At 41.3% G+C, this 16,332-nt stretch overlaps 1 protein-coding gene across 2 annotated transcripts in view; it reads right to left on the bottom strand.

Moving 5' to 3' along the window:
* Nucleotides 1–4,248: 4,248 nt before the first annotated feature.
* The window catches only part of LOC109111753 (histone acetyltransferase KAT6B-like), a 39,347-nt gene continuing 27,263 nt past the window's right edge, over nt 4,249–16,332 (bottom strand). Inside the window, exons 6-17 of one of the 2 annotated variants that reach the window (XM_042768944.1) lie at nt 16,164–16,296; nt 14,754–15,652; nt 13,984–14,105; nt 13,422–13,522; nt 13,117–13,258; nt 12,577–12,738; nt 12,217–12,310; nt 11,119–11,350; nt 10,749–10,905; nt 9,178–9,423; nt 8,207–8,483; nt 4,249–8,108 (exon numbers count right to left, since the gene is read on the bottom strand). In XM_042768944.1, coding sequence (XP_042624878.1) covers nt 5,494–8,108; nt 8,207–8,483; nt 9,178–9,423; nt 10,749–10,905; nt 11,119–11,350; nt 12,217–12,310; nt 12,577–12,738; nt 13,117–13,258; nt 13,422–13,522; nt 13,984–14,105; nt 14,754–15,652; nt 16,164–16,296 — 5,180 coding nt within the window. In that variant the 3' untranslated portion in view covers nt 4,249–5,493. Of the gene's footprint in view, nt 8,112–8,206; nt 8,484–9,177; nt 9,424–10,748; nt 10,906–11,118; nt 11,351–12,216; nt 12,311–12,576; nt 12,739–13,116; nt 13,259–13,421; nt 13,523–13,983; nt 14,106–14,753; nt 15,653–16,163; nt 16,297–16,332 lie in introns of both variants that reach the window. The other variant, XM_042768943.1, reaches the window with a different exon arrangement.

Below are 16,332 nucleotides of genomic sequence, written 5' to 3' on the forward strand. Positions count from 1 at the left end.
CTGTCCCAACTCAGGCTTTCTAGAGCAGCTGAGAACTATGGATAACAATTTAAAGAGATAATTCACTCAAAAATGAAGGTTCTGTCATTTACTCACTTTCATATTGTTCCAAACCTGTATGACTGGTCAATCATATTGATTCACAAGACAAATGTATTCATATGGATACTTTTAAAGAAAGTCATATAAGTCTGGAGTGATATGAGCATAAGTAAATGACATGATGACATTTTAATGATACCCTTTTAAGTTGAACAAAAGCACTGAAAAATCAAAAAAAAAAAAAAAAAAAATTTGCTCAAAAGTTTGGGGTTGGTAAGATTTTTTAATGATTTTATGTATGCCGTATGCAGCTTCATATCAAATTATAAATCAGCTTTCATGGAAGATGAACTGCTGTTATGTAGTATGGCTGTAATACTGTTTCAACAGAGATAAGCTATAAATAAGAAGATCATTGTGCTGCTATCTCAGGCATGAAGTATGAACGTCACTCCCCACATACTGCACACATATTACATTTTCTACATTTCATGCACATGCTATAACAAAGGAGTATATAAAACAATGTCTAACGGAAATGTAGCTAGAGACTAATTTTTTTGGAACATATGTGCTGGAATGATTTGAAATTCATGAAAATTAAGACCTTATAATACAGCTGCTTTTGTGGGAAAGAAAGAAGATTTCAAGGTTGAAGAAATAAGTGAACCTGACAAAACAGTAAAAGGAATTCACCATCACCAATTTAATGACTTCCCTGTCAAGGTGAGTGATGGTGGTGACTGAGTATGAGAGGAGGGGGGAAAAAAACATCCAGTGCTGATGGTTTTGAAAACCATCCCTCTCCGGAGATGATTCATGTGTCCTTTTCACATATCTGGGAAGCGAAAAGCAATTACCATTCCATTTGCAGCAGCCAAGCTCGCATTACAGAGACTGTGTTAAACTCGGTTCAAAAAAGAAACACCTTTTGGATTAAATTACAAGCACAGCTCTACAGAGATTTCCTATTTTTGTCAAATGTAGTCACTGGGCGCTAGGAAGGACAGCTGCCTGTAGGAGGGCTCGCAGCAGGCAGTGTAAGGAGGGAATAATTGGCTGGTGGAATCAGTCCCAGGCTGTACCGTCTCCTTTGGGACAAAAGTCAGATTCACTGGCCTTTGACTGAAGCTGCCATCTTCCTCCCTTGTATCTGTCACGAAGCATAAACATGACAACACAAGCACGATCTGTGATGAGAACATGATTTTTTTTGTTTTTCAAATTTGCATAGTGATGTGATATTCCACTCCTCGGGGCTATGATGCATGGTTGAGGGGTGTCTTATAGACCAATTTTTCCCATGTAGAGTTTGAGCAGTTTTTAAGGAGCTAACATGCTGCGCAGGGATATACAAACAAGCTTTCTGTTCATAACGAGGGTTTATACTGACAGTGAGGGACCATTTTCACATTTCTGGTTTTGGAATGTTCTAAAAAAAATTTTAGCAGGGTTAACTTCTACAGATATGTAAGGGAAACCACAGCAAATATCATTTTTGTGTCCCCATATTGCTTCAATATTCCCAAAACATGAGACTATAACAAAGCAATATAGTGTCACAAATATAAAATATTTTTTCGTAAACCTCCTAGAAATAAAATTAATGACAATTAATGCATGTTTTAGTTAGCTTACATACTACAGATACTCGATAAGCCTGATTAGCATAATGTATATACATTTGCACTTACTCTGCATGTATTCACAACTATCTTGAATGTAATTATGTAATTTCACTTATTACAATGAATGTTTAATTATTCATTTTTTATTAAGTTCATCTAGTGCAAGAAATTATATAGTCAAATTTTAGTATGTACTATATAGTAACTATATGCATATTTTAATGCCATTTTTGTGTACTTAGTAGAAAAAATAACTAACAGATGATGGAGACCCAATTTCTCATGACATCATGACAGCGAGTGTTGGCGACACACGCTCAGCTTCATGCAAACAAGCAGCTGTGAGGCGACTATCAATGTGAACGCAGAAAGTGATCCACAGCAGGGACACAGCAGAGAGTTCCTCAGGGGCAGGGGCTTAAATGTAAAATAGGGCCAATGTATAAAAAAAAAAAAAAAAAAAAAAAAAATTTATTATATATACGTATATAGGTGGTACGCTTAGATACATTAATATTTTATGTTTTTGTAAGAAGTCACTTATGGTAATTAAGCCTGGATTTATTTGATCAAAATTTTAAGATATTTTATTTCTGAGATGCAAAGCTGAATTGTCAGCATCATTACTCCAGTCTTCAGTGTCACATGATCCTTCAGAAATCATTCTAATATGCTGATTTATTATCAATGCTGGAAACAGTATTTTGGACTGAATACATGGTGCTGCATTTGTGTCTACAGCCGGAGGTCGCACATGCGCCACTCCCCTCATCAGCTCCTGCGCAGCATTTTGCTAAGGTCACAACTCATAGATCAATAGCCTAAAAATATCATTTCAAATGTGCAAGCTATTCTGGGCCAAGCAAACATGCCGTGTCTGCTCGGTACAAACAGACCACCCCAGGCTGTTAATATGGGAGGCAAGTACCACACCATTAGGGGGATAAATGTAATCTTTTTTCATGTTAACACATACAATCACCGATACTGTATACTAAGTGGTATATTTTGGAAATCCAATCTTTTGGATGTTTTGAAGAAAGAGGAGCAATTGTTCAGATCACATGAAATACAGGCCCTAACTATAGAAAGCCAGGATTCAACATACTAGCTTATAAAATGCATTTGCACAATCTACTGAAAATTGACATCTGTTTTGACAGAGTATTTCAACTGTCATATCAGTGTAATCATGCATACTCACAATGACAAAGTTTTAAGACACTGACACCAGAAGCCTTGTGAAAATAATTAGTCAAGTGTTTGCTTTCAGGCTGAACTAATCAAAAAACAGCTTTGACAGCTTTTACAGGTCCCCTATTAGCTGGAATAAAACTATAACATGCAATTAGAAGACAAATGTTGCATGATGTTTCTTTTTTCCTTCCTCTCTAAGGCATAATATTACACGTTCAGCAATAGGAATAAAAAAGGAAGATGGCATTCAAAGAACACTTACACTAGTGCAGATTAATTTAAAAAAAGCGACTGTATGTGAGCATTTCAACTGCAGGAATGGCCAGGAGAATGTAGATAGATTTGATCAATGTCTAAATTAGAAAAAAAGATATTAAAAGCTACCAGCAACACTATTACATCAAACAGATTATGTAAAACGTTTAAGTCAGGATAATAGGTTCAAGTATCTGGTTCGATGTTAGGCAGCTCTAGATTGCCATCAGCTTCAGAAACAAGGAACAAAACGTTTTCAACGCAGCAGAGGGGAAATGAATAATGTTGCTAATGCTACCTAGGCTTGAACATTGATTACTATGGAGTGGTGTGGAGACAAAAGACTTAGCTACATTAAACCTCTCAGAGTTTCTCTACCCTGGAGCTCAATTTATTGACCATGCACTCAGCAAAGCAGAAAGTAAGCAAAGAGAGAGACAGGGCATGTTAAATCTCTTTAGATAAGAGGGAAGTAACAGGTATTCAAGGACTCAATCATGTGAGCCCTATAGAATTCAAATGAGAGGCCCAAAAAGCAGAACCGATGCAGCTTCTCCCAGGAGAGAACGGTGCTCTCTTGATGGATTATTAGCGCTGACCTATGAAGTCAGCACTAATATCAGTGACTGAGATACATTCTTGTGTGCGCGGATACTGTAACCCAATGGAAAATGGAAGGTGACCTGAAATTAAATTGGAATATCCTAAAAATCATTTAATCTCTGTACTTTAGGCCATTTGACTTGAAGTCAGTTAGTTCAAGATTTAAGGAATGGTTAGAGTTTATTGATAAAGCATGAGGAAATATGCAGCAATTTCTTTCAGACACACAGCCAGCTACTTTCTGGGGTGTATTTAATGATTTGTAATGTTTGTACAGCAGGATAAAATGGTCTATGTTGTCTTATGTCTAAGGCAGTTGTGTTGTTTCATTAGATACATGTTAGTGATTTCCTGCTAATTCTCTGCAGTCAAAAGCATCTGTTTCTCTTTTCAGTAGTCCTTGCACTCTACATGATTGCTTCCGACCATAACAATACGTTTGAAAATCTGTTGGCTGTAACTGATCCTTTCAAGAAGTACGAGTCACAATGAGCATGAGATGAAAACATACACACACACACACTTTTAAGTCTGTCAGTGGCTCATCATAATTTATTTTCTGCTAAAATGTACAGCATTTAAGTGACCGACTAAAAAGGTAACTCATAAATACAGGACTGTTGCTCTGTTAATTAGTACAATCAGGATATCCCTCTTACGTCAAACTGCCATTCTGTACAGGTACAAAGGCTACAAAATAAGCTATACAAACAGACACAGATACAATTTACCTTTTTACATGCCATCTGTTTTGTCTATCAACAAGGCTACTGCTCTACATTTCAGTAAAATATAAATTAGATGTTTTATAAAGATAAAAAAAATCTACAGATGGAATGAAAATGTAAGTTTAAAGGCATTTCATAAAAGACCAACTTTGGAGTAAATTGACACTCATAATAATAATTTTGCAACTCTGCCCCATTTGAAATGTTTTCGTTTACCCTTCTCCTTTGATTTAGATTTCTACATGTACAAATACTGACATTGACTGTTCTTTGCTATTGTGACAGAAATTGCTTTAAATTGTATAAAAACAGAAAGCTGCCTCAGGTAAAGAAACTTGTTATAAAGTAACAAATTATACACAATTAGCAATAGAACCTTCCAAGCCGAACGTGACAATGTTTTCAAATCTTTACAGTATTAGAATCAACAAAAATAGAGTTTAATTTTTCCTTCCATACGAGGGAAACCTAACCAAGGCCATACATTTAATATAAAATTGCTTGCTATTAAGCACAACACTGTACAGTACTACTTTGATGCACTGTTACTAACAAAGACGTTATAGCATGCTAAGTATAACCTTACATTTAAAAAAATATAAAAGTAGATTTACAATAATTTAAATAATAGGAAGGCATGAGTACAGACTTACATATATAACCTTGCGATTGCTAAAGGTACATTGAAAAGGCTCTTTTGTCCAAAAACATACATTGCAGGCACATTTAAAGGTTCCATAATGCAGGTTCCAACTTAAAGAAAATGTAACCTCCATTCAACTGCGATGCAGTTCGGGGGAGATTTGCGCTTAAACAAATGTTACATTTTAAATCTTATGCTGTAAGGCTTCCCATAAACAGGGGAAAAAAGCTAAAATTTAGCCAATAAACAAAACTTTTTTTGCATTCTTACCAAGTGCTGGTTCTTTCAGAAAGATCCATAAAAGCGAACATTAACTATGAAAATAAGAACAAACTAAATACCTCAAGTCAACTAGCTGACTTTGCAACATCATGACCCTTCACTTTCAGGTCGCTGATTATCGTCTCATATAAGACCCGTTTAAGGGTTGTTTGGACATGCCAGTGTTCACATAACCATGATGACCTGCTGGGCTGTACATCATATTGCCATGGGGAGGAGCCTGCATGGGCTGCTGTGGGTAAGGCTGAGTACCCATCATGCCCATCTGCATAGAGTACTGTGGAGATTGATTCATATAGGTAGGATTGCCATGGTAGCCTCCGTTCATCATGGGCTGTGTCACTCTGTAAGTGTTCATCGCCATATTGACGTTCACGTTCATTGAGTTGACATTGTAAGCCGGGGCGGGCATGAGGTTTACCCCCATGTTCATCCGCGGTGGCATAGCCAGCGTCCGCCCAGGAGCCTGCATGGCTACAGTCTGAGGACCCCTACCATACATCTGCTGCTGGTGGTGGGGCTGCAGAGGGGCCGTTTTGGAGCGGATGGACACAGGGTGGTGGTGGTGGTGATTCTTGGGGGCCATTTGCGTTTGCAGTCTCTGAGACTGGGCCAGGTTCATGTTGGGTGTAGCCATGTTGCGCTGCAGCATCATGGGTGGTGGTGTCATGTTGGGTGGAGGAGTCACAGTAGCCTGTGACTGAGGACCTCCACCAGGTTGCGACAGCGACACCAGTGCGGGATTGTGAGGACCGAGTTGCGTGGACAACGAGCCGTTGTTGTTTGCATAGGATGAGATGGAGTGTGAGGCAGAATGGCTGAAGGGCAAGGAGTGGTCCATGATAGTATTGGTGAGCTGTTGTAGCTTATGCAGGCTGAAAGTAGCAGAGTGCTGACCATAGTGTCCACCTCCATACTCTCCCTGGCCCATTCGGTCATACAGGCCCAGGTTGCTGGAGGGATTGTTGGATTCTGGGATGTCAGGCAGCTGCATGGGTGGAGGGAAGCTGGCCGGCATGGAGCAGTGCGACAGAGGCTGCTGGTACTGGTGTTGTGGGTGTTGGTGATGTTGATGGTGCGGATGGTGCTGGTGATGGCTGTGGTGGTGACTGTGGCTATGGCCGTGCCCGTGGCCATGCGGATGGCTGGGCTGCCTCTCCGGCACACAGCCTTGCGGAGACTTCACACTGCATCCCTGAGGGGAGCTCATGCTGGTTTGCTGGAGCATGCTGCAAGCGCCAGTATTGTTCACTACAGGACCGGCCATCTGCTGGGACACAGCACAGCTGCTCTGACTGTGGCTGCCACCGGAGGAGAGGTTGCCATAGGAACAGCTGCTCTGGGAGGAGGCGCCCGCTCCTGCTCCCGTGCCACAAATGCTGTTACCCAGCGTTGAGTCATAACTACTGGGATTCTCGTAATTCTCAGTGGTGCTCTCAATGCTACCTAGGTCACTGAAGCCACTGTCCACCACCTGCTGAGAGTGGTCTGACACCGAGGGCACATCCATTATTGGACTAGTCTCCATGTTGTTATGTAGTGAGTGCACTGAGACAGTGCCCTGATCAGGACTGATCTGTGTGTAACCACTTTCTAAAATGGACACTGCTGGACTGTTGACTGATCGTACAGATTGGCTCGGGTGAGAATGGACAGAAGACAGAGGGCTGCTGTGATCTGACTGCTGGCAGTCGTCCACGGGAGTCATCTGAGGGCTCTGCTCAACATGAACATACCGTTGTAGGCTGTGGCAGGCCTCCTGAGTTTCCACACAATCCTGAAAGTGCCTCTCCTGCTCAGACTCTTGAGTCAGAGACTGCACTGCTTGGGCCGTCTCCATGTCAAGCTCAGGGCAAATGTTATGGTCCTCTTTTATTGCCGGGGTCAACGGGCCCATATGCTTTTCTTCAGGCCTCTGACTATTATCCTCTTCCTCTGTTTCTGAGTCTGGAGGATGATCTGAGTCCACAGTGTCACCCTGTTGCACACCCAAGCTCACAAGAGTGCTTTCAGATGCAAGCTCCTCTAAGCAATGAGGCAGTGGGTCCACAGGGCTCGGCTGCACTTCAGGATTTTTACTGTTGTTACTAGGAGTTAGAACTGGCTCTGGGTCTTCCGTAAGGTCTCTTTCTGGTAGTGGCACCGGGTTGTCTACTCTCTGCTCATGGCTGTCATCTTCATCATCTGCATCATGATCATCCACATGAGATGGTTCTGGCTCTTCGTCTTCATCATCTTCTTCATCTCGTTCACCTGAGCCCTTACCAACCCTGCCTTCTGCTTCACCCTCTGGCTTCAGGTCTTTGACTTCCTCTGTATTTTGAGAGGACTCTTCAGCATCATCTATTGGACCTGATTTTGTCTCATTGGTCTCATCACCACAGGGTGAATTTTCCACCGAGTCAGATTTGTCTGTTGACTCAATCTCATTTCCTTTGTGAGAGTCGGATGGCTCGGGACTGTGGGGCTCTGAATCGCAGGGGTCCAGCTCTGGGTCCTCTGGTCTGGGCTCTCTAATGGACTCACATGGTCTTGAGAAGGAGGCAGGGCTGGCATCCTGCTCCTCTTCTTGCTCCTGCTCCACTGTGACCATTGGCGTCTCAGGAGGTGTGTAGAGGTTGAGCTTAAAGCCCATTTTGCGTTCCTTTAGTCTCCATTTAGGAGGGCCTCGTTTGACACCTTTGGGCCAGCCTTTCTTCCGTTTCAGAGGCCGAGGATTGTCCTTTTTCACTGCTTTAGAAACACCAAAAAAGATGTCCCCATGTTAACTTATCTTTCAAATATGCAACAAAACAGTATGGTTTAAATATTAACATGTATGGCTTTACCTTCCACATCCCCTCCTTCTTTCGATTGATTTGAGTGATTGTCATCTTTATATCTTCTTGGTCTACCAGGCCGACGCATGGCTAAAGTCTGGCTCTTCTCCTCTTCTTCATCCTCGCTGCCACCCCTCCTGCTGGGCTGTGGCAGAGGGCTTTCCACATCAGAGTTTTCGAATGGCTCATCTAACACCTCTGTTCTCTCTGATATGGTCTCGGTCGTGACACTGCTGTTGATTCGTGTTCTCCTCCTCCCTCTCTTCCGTCGCAGAGTTGGTGCCCGCTAAGAAAAAACAAAAAACTAATTAAAGGGGGCTATTCACTTAACAGAGAAGTGCATATTGTATGCTTGAGAACAACTTGTGCCTGAGAATGGAATAAATACAGGGAGATGTCCAAGACTGTTAGACTTAACAACTGTCATATCAAGAGTTGGCCACTTTTTTGTCAAATTGTCCCTTGTGCCCTTTTAATCCAAAAAGCAGAGGTTTGGAGGAGACAGATACAGTAAAGGGTGATGCTAAACATAGGGAAATGTGGCTGCATTGTGAATGGGTTGCTTCATGATCTAAATGCAAAAGCCCATCATTTAGACCTCAGTGCCTGCACCACAGGCCATTCATTTGGAAAGCTTAGCCTGCCCAAAACCCCAAATGAGTGTGTGCAGAATCAAGCTGACCGCAAGTTCCTCACAACATATTCTCCCCCAGGCTTTCTGGTATAGCAGTACCCCAGTGCAAATAATCTGCAGTATTACTTGGTGATACAGAACCAAGATTTCCCACACAAATCATGAAAGGAATATTACTTAATTATGGACTAAAGGACTGATGGAAATTTCTGGCAAATGGATAGTTTTGGATCTTTTTCCATCCAACTAAATACGCCTCCCAAATGATGAAGGAAATTCAATGTGCACAATGTTGATGCAAAGAGAACTAGAGGAAATGCACACTACCATTGATTCTGATCTTTACCTTTCGCTTGAGCCCCTGCCCAGACTGGGATTTGATTGCACTGTCTTCATCATCGTCTTCAACATCATCATCACTGCTGCTTTCTGCACTCACTTCAAAATCTTTCCCAGCGCTGTTGGCAAACAGTGGGTCTGAGTATCTTCTGGTGAAGTTCTTGCACTTGGTTAGTGGAGGTCTTGTGCTAGTGTAGCCCATCCCCATTGTCAAATTCCTGGTTGACGCACTACAGCCCGCACGACGGTCTGCCTGTTATACCACAAAAACACAAACATGAGCTTGTCTGAGTCACTCTGTACAGGCTGAAGCCAAGCAGACAAATAACATCTCAGTTATCCATTTTGCTTCCGCAGCGCCCCTGCAGTGCAGAGATTGTCTCTTGATTAGCCGTTGAGCTCAGCAACATTTATTTTTAAGCGGCTGTGGAAGATTACATTTCATGGGACATTCAGAGGCATTAATAATACAGGGCTTTGATTTAGGTTGCTCAGGAAGCTGGGTTACTGTTGAAAGTGCTTTCAGCTATCTCTGTGAACTCACCCTGAACTCCTGAAAGGCAAACGATGGGATAAATTTAGCTCACTTTTCATGCAAGCATCATCTTGTAGCTAATAATGCAAAGCCAAGTAAGAAATGAGTGACCTGCACTCATCGTGATCACCATGATCTGCCTATTGAATAGGTGTGAATTTAAAAACATAAGCTTTGATTTTAGACACAGCCACCAGAACAGCCTTAAAAACAATGGTCAAGTTCAGCATTATGCAAAGAGAGTCAGGTTGTGTCAGAGGCCAAAAGGAAACAATAAAGGTCCATTTAACAAAATCTGCTGTTTTCAATGCAATATCTGCAAACGTTAATAAAGCAGACAAGCTGTAATTGTAAAGTGGACTTTAAGTCACCCTGTGGAATGAACTGATCAAGCCTCTGTATATATGTTGTCAAGAAAACCACATAGATGTTTGTTGCATATTTACATAAAGTTTTTTTGCAGAGGATTTATTCTCTATGGATTAAGCAACAGTATTAATGCACAGTGCCTACTTCTGGGGGCTTTTTTGACATTTAAAACAATATAGGTATACCTATGGGTGTCTGTGATTACCCCAACAATGTAATGTGATTAGCTACACCAAGAGCACTGATAGGGAGTAGAAAGTCTTACAAGACATGTATTCAAAAAATAAGTAATCTGAGCAAGTAGTACATCAAGTAGTACACTGCCATAGATCTTTTCTTTGTTTGTGGACAAAGTCAGCAGAAAGAAGAATGAGAGAAGCCTGATTTTCTGCCAAATCAAACCTAAGAGCTCTGAATATACAGTAAATCATTATTAAAAGCTTATCATAGTGACTGCAGGGTAAAGCAAAAATGTGGTTTTAAACAGATTTCACTTGTCGATTTATTTGTACTGGCTCAATAATTCATTTCTAATGGGAAATTTAACAAGAAAACCTTGACAGTTTAAGTATTAGAGCACTCTGTACTTGGACAGACAAACAAATAAAAACTGGGTTCACTAAAATCAGGCATGTTCAGTCCAGATCAAATCATGAATAGATCTTTAAGCCTACCTGTGCTATAGCCCTCTTCAGCTCCCCTGGTGGGCTTCTGCAGACTGAAACCGGTGTCCAGCTCAGGCAGTCAGGGTCAACCTCATGAAGCCGTGGCTTCATTCTCAGTCTATCCACGTGCTCCTCAATTAGCTGATGTCTCCGGATGATTACAAACCTAAAAACCATGTAATATTAAAAACATTACATATAATAGTAAAAACAGTTTTTCTGCATCAAGTAGGAGAAATTGTAATTCAGTATTGATGCACATGTGAATATAGACATAATTGTGGCTTTATTTAAATATATTTAAATCTAATGTCTTCAGAGATAATGCAGTACACTGAAAGCATGCAAGATTGAAAGATACCACCACAGTCAAACCCACCTGCCATCCTGGAAATCAATCATGTTGAGCTGCTGAAGTGTGGTAGCGATGTCATGTGGACACATGCCCGTGGCTCGGCTCATTCCCCTGATGCTGACACTCTTATCTGGGTGGTTGTGCAGGTACTCCAGTATGACACTTTTCCAATAAGCCAAGTAGGACAGACGACCCAGATCAGACAGAGGCTTCTCTGGGGAGCCAGCCTGGCCCTCTAGCCTGGAAAGTAAGTAACCTGGAAAGACAGAAAAAGAGACAAAGAGAGGAGATGAGGAAAGATTGTTTATGAGTATTGTTGTCAGATCGGGTTCGAGTGTCACTCTGACAAAACATAAAACAACTCAATCGCAATTTATGAAGACATGGAGTGATGGTTATATGCAGCTTCTTAAGGTCTTGAGGCACCTTTCACAAGCTTAGATTGAATGATATTTTAAAAGGCAAAAATCAAAAATTCAAAGCCAAAGTGTTATTTGAAAGGAATTTAAAGATTATAGCTTTGCTTCTAATGGCTAAAGACTTGTCTCAGTTCTTGTGATGTCAGTGTTACATTAAAAAAAAAAAAAAAAAAAAAAAAAAGCAGTATTACAATACAATATTTTACTAATGGATAAAAATAGAGAAGAGAATTACAAACAAGTCCAGTCCAAGTGATTGATACACACACATGAATATAAATATGTAATTGAAATTTTACACGGACTCGTAAGAATTATTAATTTACATATCAAATTATGTAATAATTGGCTAAAGTTTGAGCTGATCTTGTTCTAAGCAAAGTCAGATTTAGATTATTTTTATACTGCAAGTATTTTAGTCTTTTGCATTAACACAAAGTATGTAAATGCTCTTCTGAGTCTACACAGCGAGCAAATTAAAACATTCACAAGCAAACAAATTACATCATGTACTACATTCAACTTTACATAAAGATATACAAACCAAGTACTACGAAACAGGCATTCTTTCCATCATGTCTGTCTAGTCTGAAACAGATTCTCTTTTTGCTTTCATGCAGAGCACAGAAGCATCTTTTCATGATGCAAACAATCTTATGCTCACATTTCTTAAGACTTCCAAACCAGTTAATGAATAACTTACTGAAATCAATGAGGAACCTCCCAAATCCTTGCCTTTGGTACTGAGGCATAATCATTATGCAGGAGACATTGTACTTCTGCTGGCAAAGCTTTTCCTGTGGGAGAGAAAGAGAGAAAGATAGAGTGTGTCAGCACACTGCCAACGCATGCAATTCACTGCACCTGCCATTGTCCTGAACTGAACCAAATAACCACACAACATATAACCCTTCAAACATATTGCAGAAAAGGTTCAGATCCAAAAACGGGAACCGTACAAGAAATTCTTCAGCAGCCCACTAGATAACCTACTGTTACTGTACCTCACTGTCATAGGATTACATATATAATTCATATTGTATCGATTTAAGTGTTGTAATACCTTTGAGAAGTATCCAATAAGATGACAACCCTTCTCATCATTCTGTGTTAGAACGTAGAAGAGAAAAGGCTCCACATCATAATACAATGTCTTGTGGTCCAGAAAAAGTTTTGCAAGCAAACAAAGGTTTTGGCAGAATATTTTGCTGATATTTCCATCAACCTGAGCAAAGACGACAAAATAGAAAACAATTAAAGCCAGGTAGTCCATACAAGGGCAGCTCCTGCTAGTGGAGCACATGTGAAGTTCAATGAGTGCAATGAAGGTCAAACACTTTTGGAGGATTGCTAGGTTTTTGATGCATTTTCTGTTCACTACACAAACAAGATACAGAGTCCTTGACGAATTGGCTTAATCCGACATGATTTATTCACACAAGTACAGTTCTGAGATGTGTCTTTCAACAAGCTTAGCACTTCATAGTCTTTAATCTCTGGACATAACCCCCTCTTGTTTTGATTGCAAATGCAGATGATAAATTAGGATGCGGATGAAGTTGTGCATGTGCCCCTTGTGCAAGATTTAAGAGCATGCACTGACCTCAAACACAGAGAGGTTATCCTTCCTGTAGATCTCATTAGCTGGCGGGTGAAACCACCCACATTTCTTTGAATGCCTCTGCAGAATGTCCTGGCTTTTCACGTACTTTAAGCAGAACTCGCAGAGATAAAGCTTCGGTAATCTGAGAAGGTGAGCAGCAATTAATTATAACGAAAAATGTGGTGTAAGTTACAAGAGCAGGGAGAAACTCTAAATCACATAATAGTTTACATTTGCTTAAGCCTGTATCTGGCAAACATTTTGAAAACTGCTGTAAAAATTTATTCTGTTAATTATAGACTTACCTCGAGTATTCTGGAGGGTATGGTGAGGAATACCAAGTTTGTATTTCATATTGCCCAAACTCAATCAAAGGAGGGGACTGTCCTTGATCGCCACCAGTTTTCTGTTTTTGAAATAAATCACAAGTTAGAAACCAAATTAAAATACCTAAAATAGTTCGATTTTTCTATTACAGCCACAAGGCTAGGGTGTTTGCCAGGTGTTGTGTCCAGATGCTCTAATTAAACCAAATTAAATCCAGCTAAGGTAGTTTGCTGGTCTAATGTGACTTAAGGTGGAAGAAAAATACCCAAAACCTCTCTAAAACCAGCCAAAAGACCAGACTGGGAGACCAGTTAATAGGGCAGCACAAAATAGGGGGAATAATAGTGATAAAAATAAATAAAATCAGTAAACAAAATGAAATACTACCATTGCATTTAAGAAAAAGATCATTATTTATTTTATATTATTTAGCAATATTTAGGTCTTAATTTCTTCAACTATCAAGCTTTTATTTGGGTGAAAAACTGCAGTGAGCTCTTAAAGCTCTTCTGTTGACAACATGTGGTTTACTCCACTCACCTTTGCTGTGATCTCCTTGATGTGTCTGAACAATTTCAGATCCTCTTCAGCCACATGGTCATTGAGTAAAGTCATCCTTCCTTCCTGTGGTTCTCTTCTTGAGCATCTCTTGGCATTAAAGGCTGTGAGGGGTCATAGAAAAGCCCTTTAAAAGTCGATATTTGCAGTATATAGTACAAAAGAACTGAAAAGATGCTGACACAACAAAACCCAAGGCTAATACAAACAAGCACTAACCTAGAACTTGATAACATGACATTCAAGATCACAACTGCTAGCATGCAAATCACTACTGTCATGGAAAAGAAGGCTGATAGGAAAGGCTCATATCAACATTGCTGGCCAACACACTAACCTCAAACCTCTAACCACACATCACAGTTTGTTTCTAGGCAACAGTGACCTCTAAACAAATACTCCATTTGTGCAGAGGTTGAGAGAGAACTAAACCAGGAGCAAGGGTCATTTGAAATGCAAACACTTTACATTAAAGTGTTTGTTACTAAAGGGAAAAAGCATTAATAACTTTGGTTTGAGAGGCAGGTGTGAGCAGCATGAGGACGTGAGCAGAGAGCAGAAATCTAAAGCTTTAGTGGCTTTTAAATTAATCAAAAAATACTGAAGAAAAAGGTTACAACCAAAAATGCAGAGATGCGGTATTAGTTGAACAAAAATCCATGTTATTTGGCTTCGAAATAAGGAAGATGATTAAAACGGTTGAAGATGAAAAGGCCAGTCGGCCGTTTGGAGGTTTAGGCCCCTGTGCTTACCATAGTTTGAGTCTGGTTTTACTCTTCCGTCTGCCAATCTGCCCTTCCCTGGTGTGGTGTTCTCCCTCTTTGGGGAGGCCTTAAACCTAAACCTGCCTAGCAGCTTGTGCTTTCTCAAGAAGGGAGTTCGTTTGAAATGGAGTGCTGACTTAAACGGCCGGCCCCGCTTGGGCGCCCATCCTGAGGCTGAACCGGACAGGCATGCTAATTTACTACCGAAACCCTTGACAGACTTCTTTCCTTGAAGCTGCAGGGACATTTTGGGTGAGGTGGAAATGTCCTGGCTGCGGCGCGCTCGCTTGGGCGGTGCGTAGCTGGGGAGTCCCTTTTGCCGGGACTGTCCCTGAGTGGTAAAGATGTGAGACAGTCCATCAAAGAGTCCCTTCAGCTGGTTGTTGCCTGGGAGACTACTGAGGGACGGGCCACTAGACTGGGAGGAGGAGCTGTGGGGGGAGTGGGCGGAGGAGGGTGAGGATGACTGGGCGGGGTTCAGCGAGATGGGACTGTGTCCTTGTGAAGGGGAAGGGGTAAGGAGAACACTAGATGGGGCGTTTAACCTCACACCTGGCGTCGTCATGCTGGCATGGCATTTCCGATAGCCCCGTTTCCTCTGCCTGTGCTGATTCGAGGAGCCTGACGTCTCACTGCGCAACCGGCGACCCAAGGGCGATGGCGTGAAAAATTTGGAAAGCCCGTCAATGAGACCTTTGGTTTTCTTGTTGATTGGGGGCAACGTAGTGCGGGTGGGTGTGGATGTGAGGGGGTCTGTGAGACTCCTGCCGTCTGTGGTGGGTATAAAGGTGCTTGATGAGGGTGGGGTACAGAAAGTGCTTATGGAACCCCTACCATGCCGTGCTTTTTCAGACAGCTCAACGGATCCCGGACCACCACTGTCAGACCTATGAAAGCAGACAATGGTTGCATTTAAAACACGAGCCACAAATTGAATGAAAATCTCTGTGCACATCTAGACTGTGACTAAGCCTTGGTTCAAGAGCCTGATTTCACAGTTTCAACAACACGTTTCACCGTGTCTATCAGCGCTCATCAAGCCTTTAGGAAAGATGTAATCCCTCAAGTACAGCACATTTAAAAGCTTGCTGACCCAGACTCACCCAGTCCGACTGACAGCATTTCCAACTGAGCTTTACTACACAGCCATATGATAAAAATACACTTGCAAAGAATGCCCCAGGCTAAAGGTACATTGTAGAAGCCATGCTAATTTTAAACCTTTTGGATGAGAGGGTGTGAAAACCTACATATACTCTCAAGGCAAGATTGTGAAGGACAAAAATCAGAGTAGGCCATCAAAAAGAGCATTTACTATTTAGGCAACATACTGATGTGAGACCTGTAACCTTAAGCCTGAAGCATAACGAACAAGATAGATGAAATGAGTTATCGTACACTGTTGGATGTGCTAGATTTTTTCTCGGCCTTCCTGGTTTTGCATATCGCCTTTTGATCTGGGCCGCTGTCTTGTGTAGCAACCGTTTTCCCTCCTGCTCCTTTGGCCTGCATACTTGGCAGATCCACATTCCTGGGGGAGGTCCAGGGAAAAAGAGAGAGAGCGAGA

This window comes from Cyprinus carpio, chromosome A13 (assembly GCF_018340385.1).
Source record: "Cyprinus carpio isolate SPL01 chromosome A13, ASM1834038v1, whole genome shotgun sequence".
In the NCBI taxonomy this organism is placed as follows: Eukaryota; Metazoa; Chordata; class Actinopteri; order Cypriniformes; family Cyprinidae; genus Cyprinus; species Cyprinus carpio.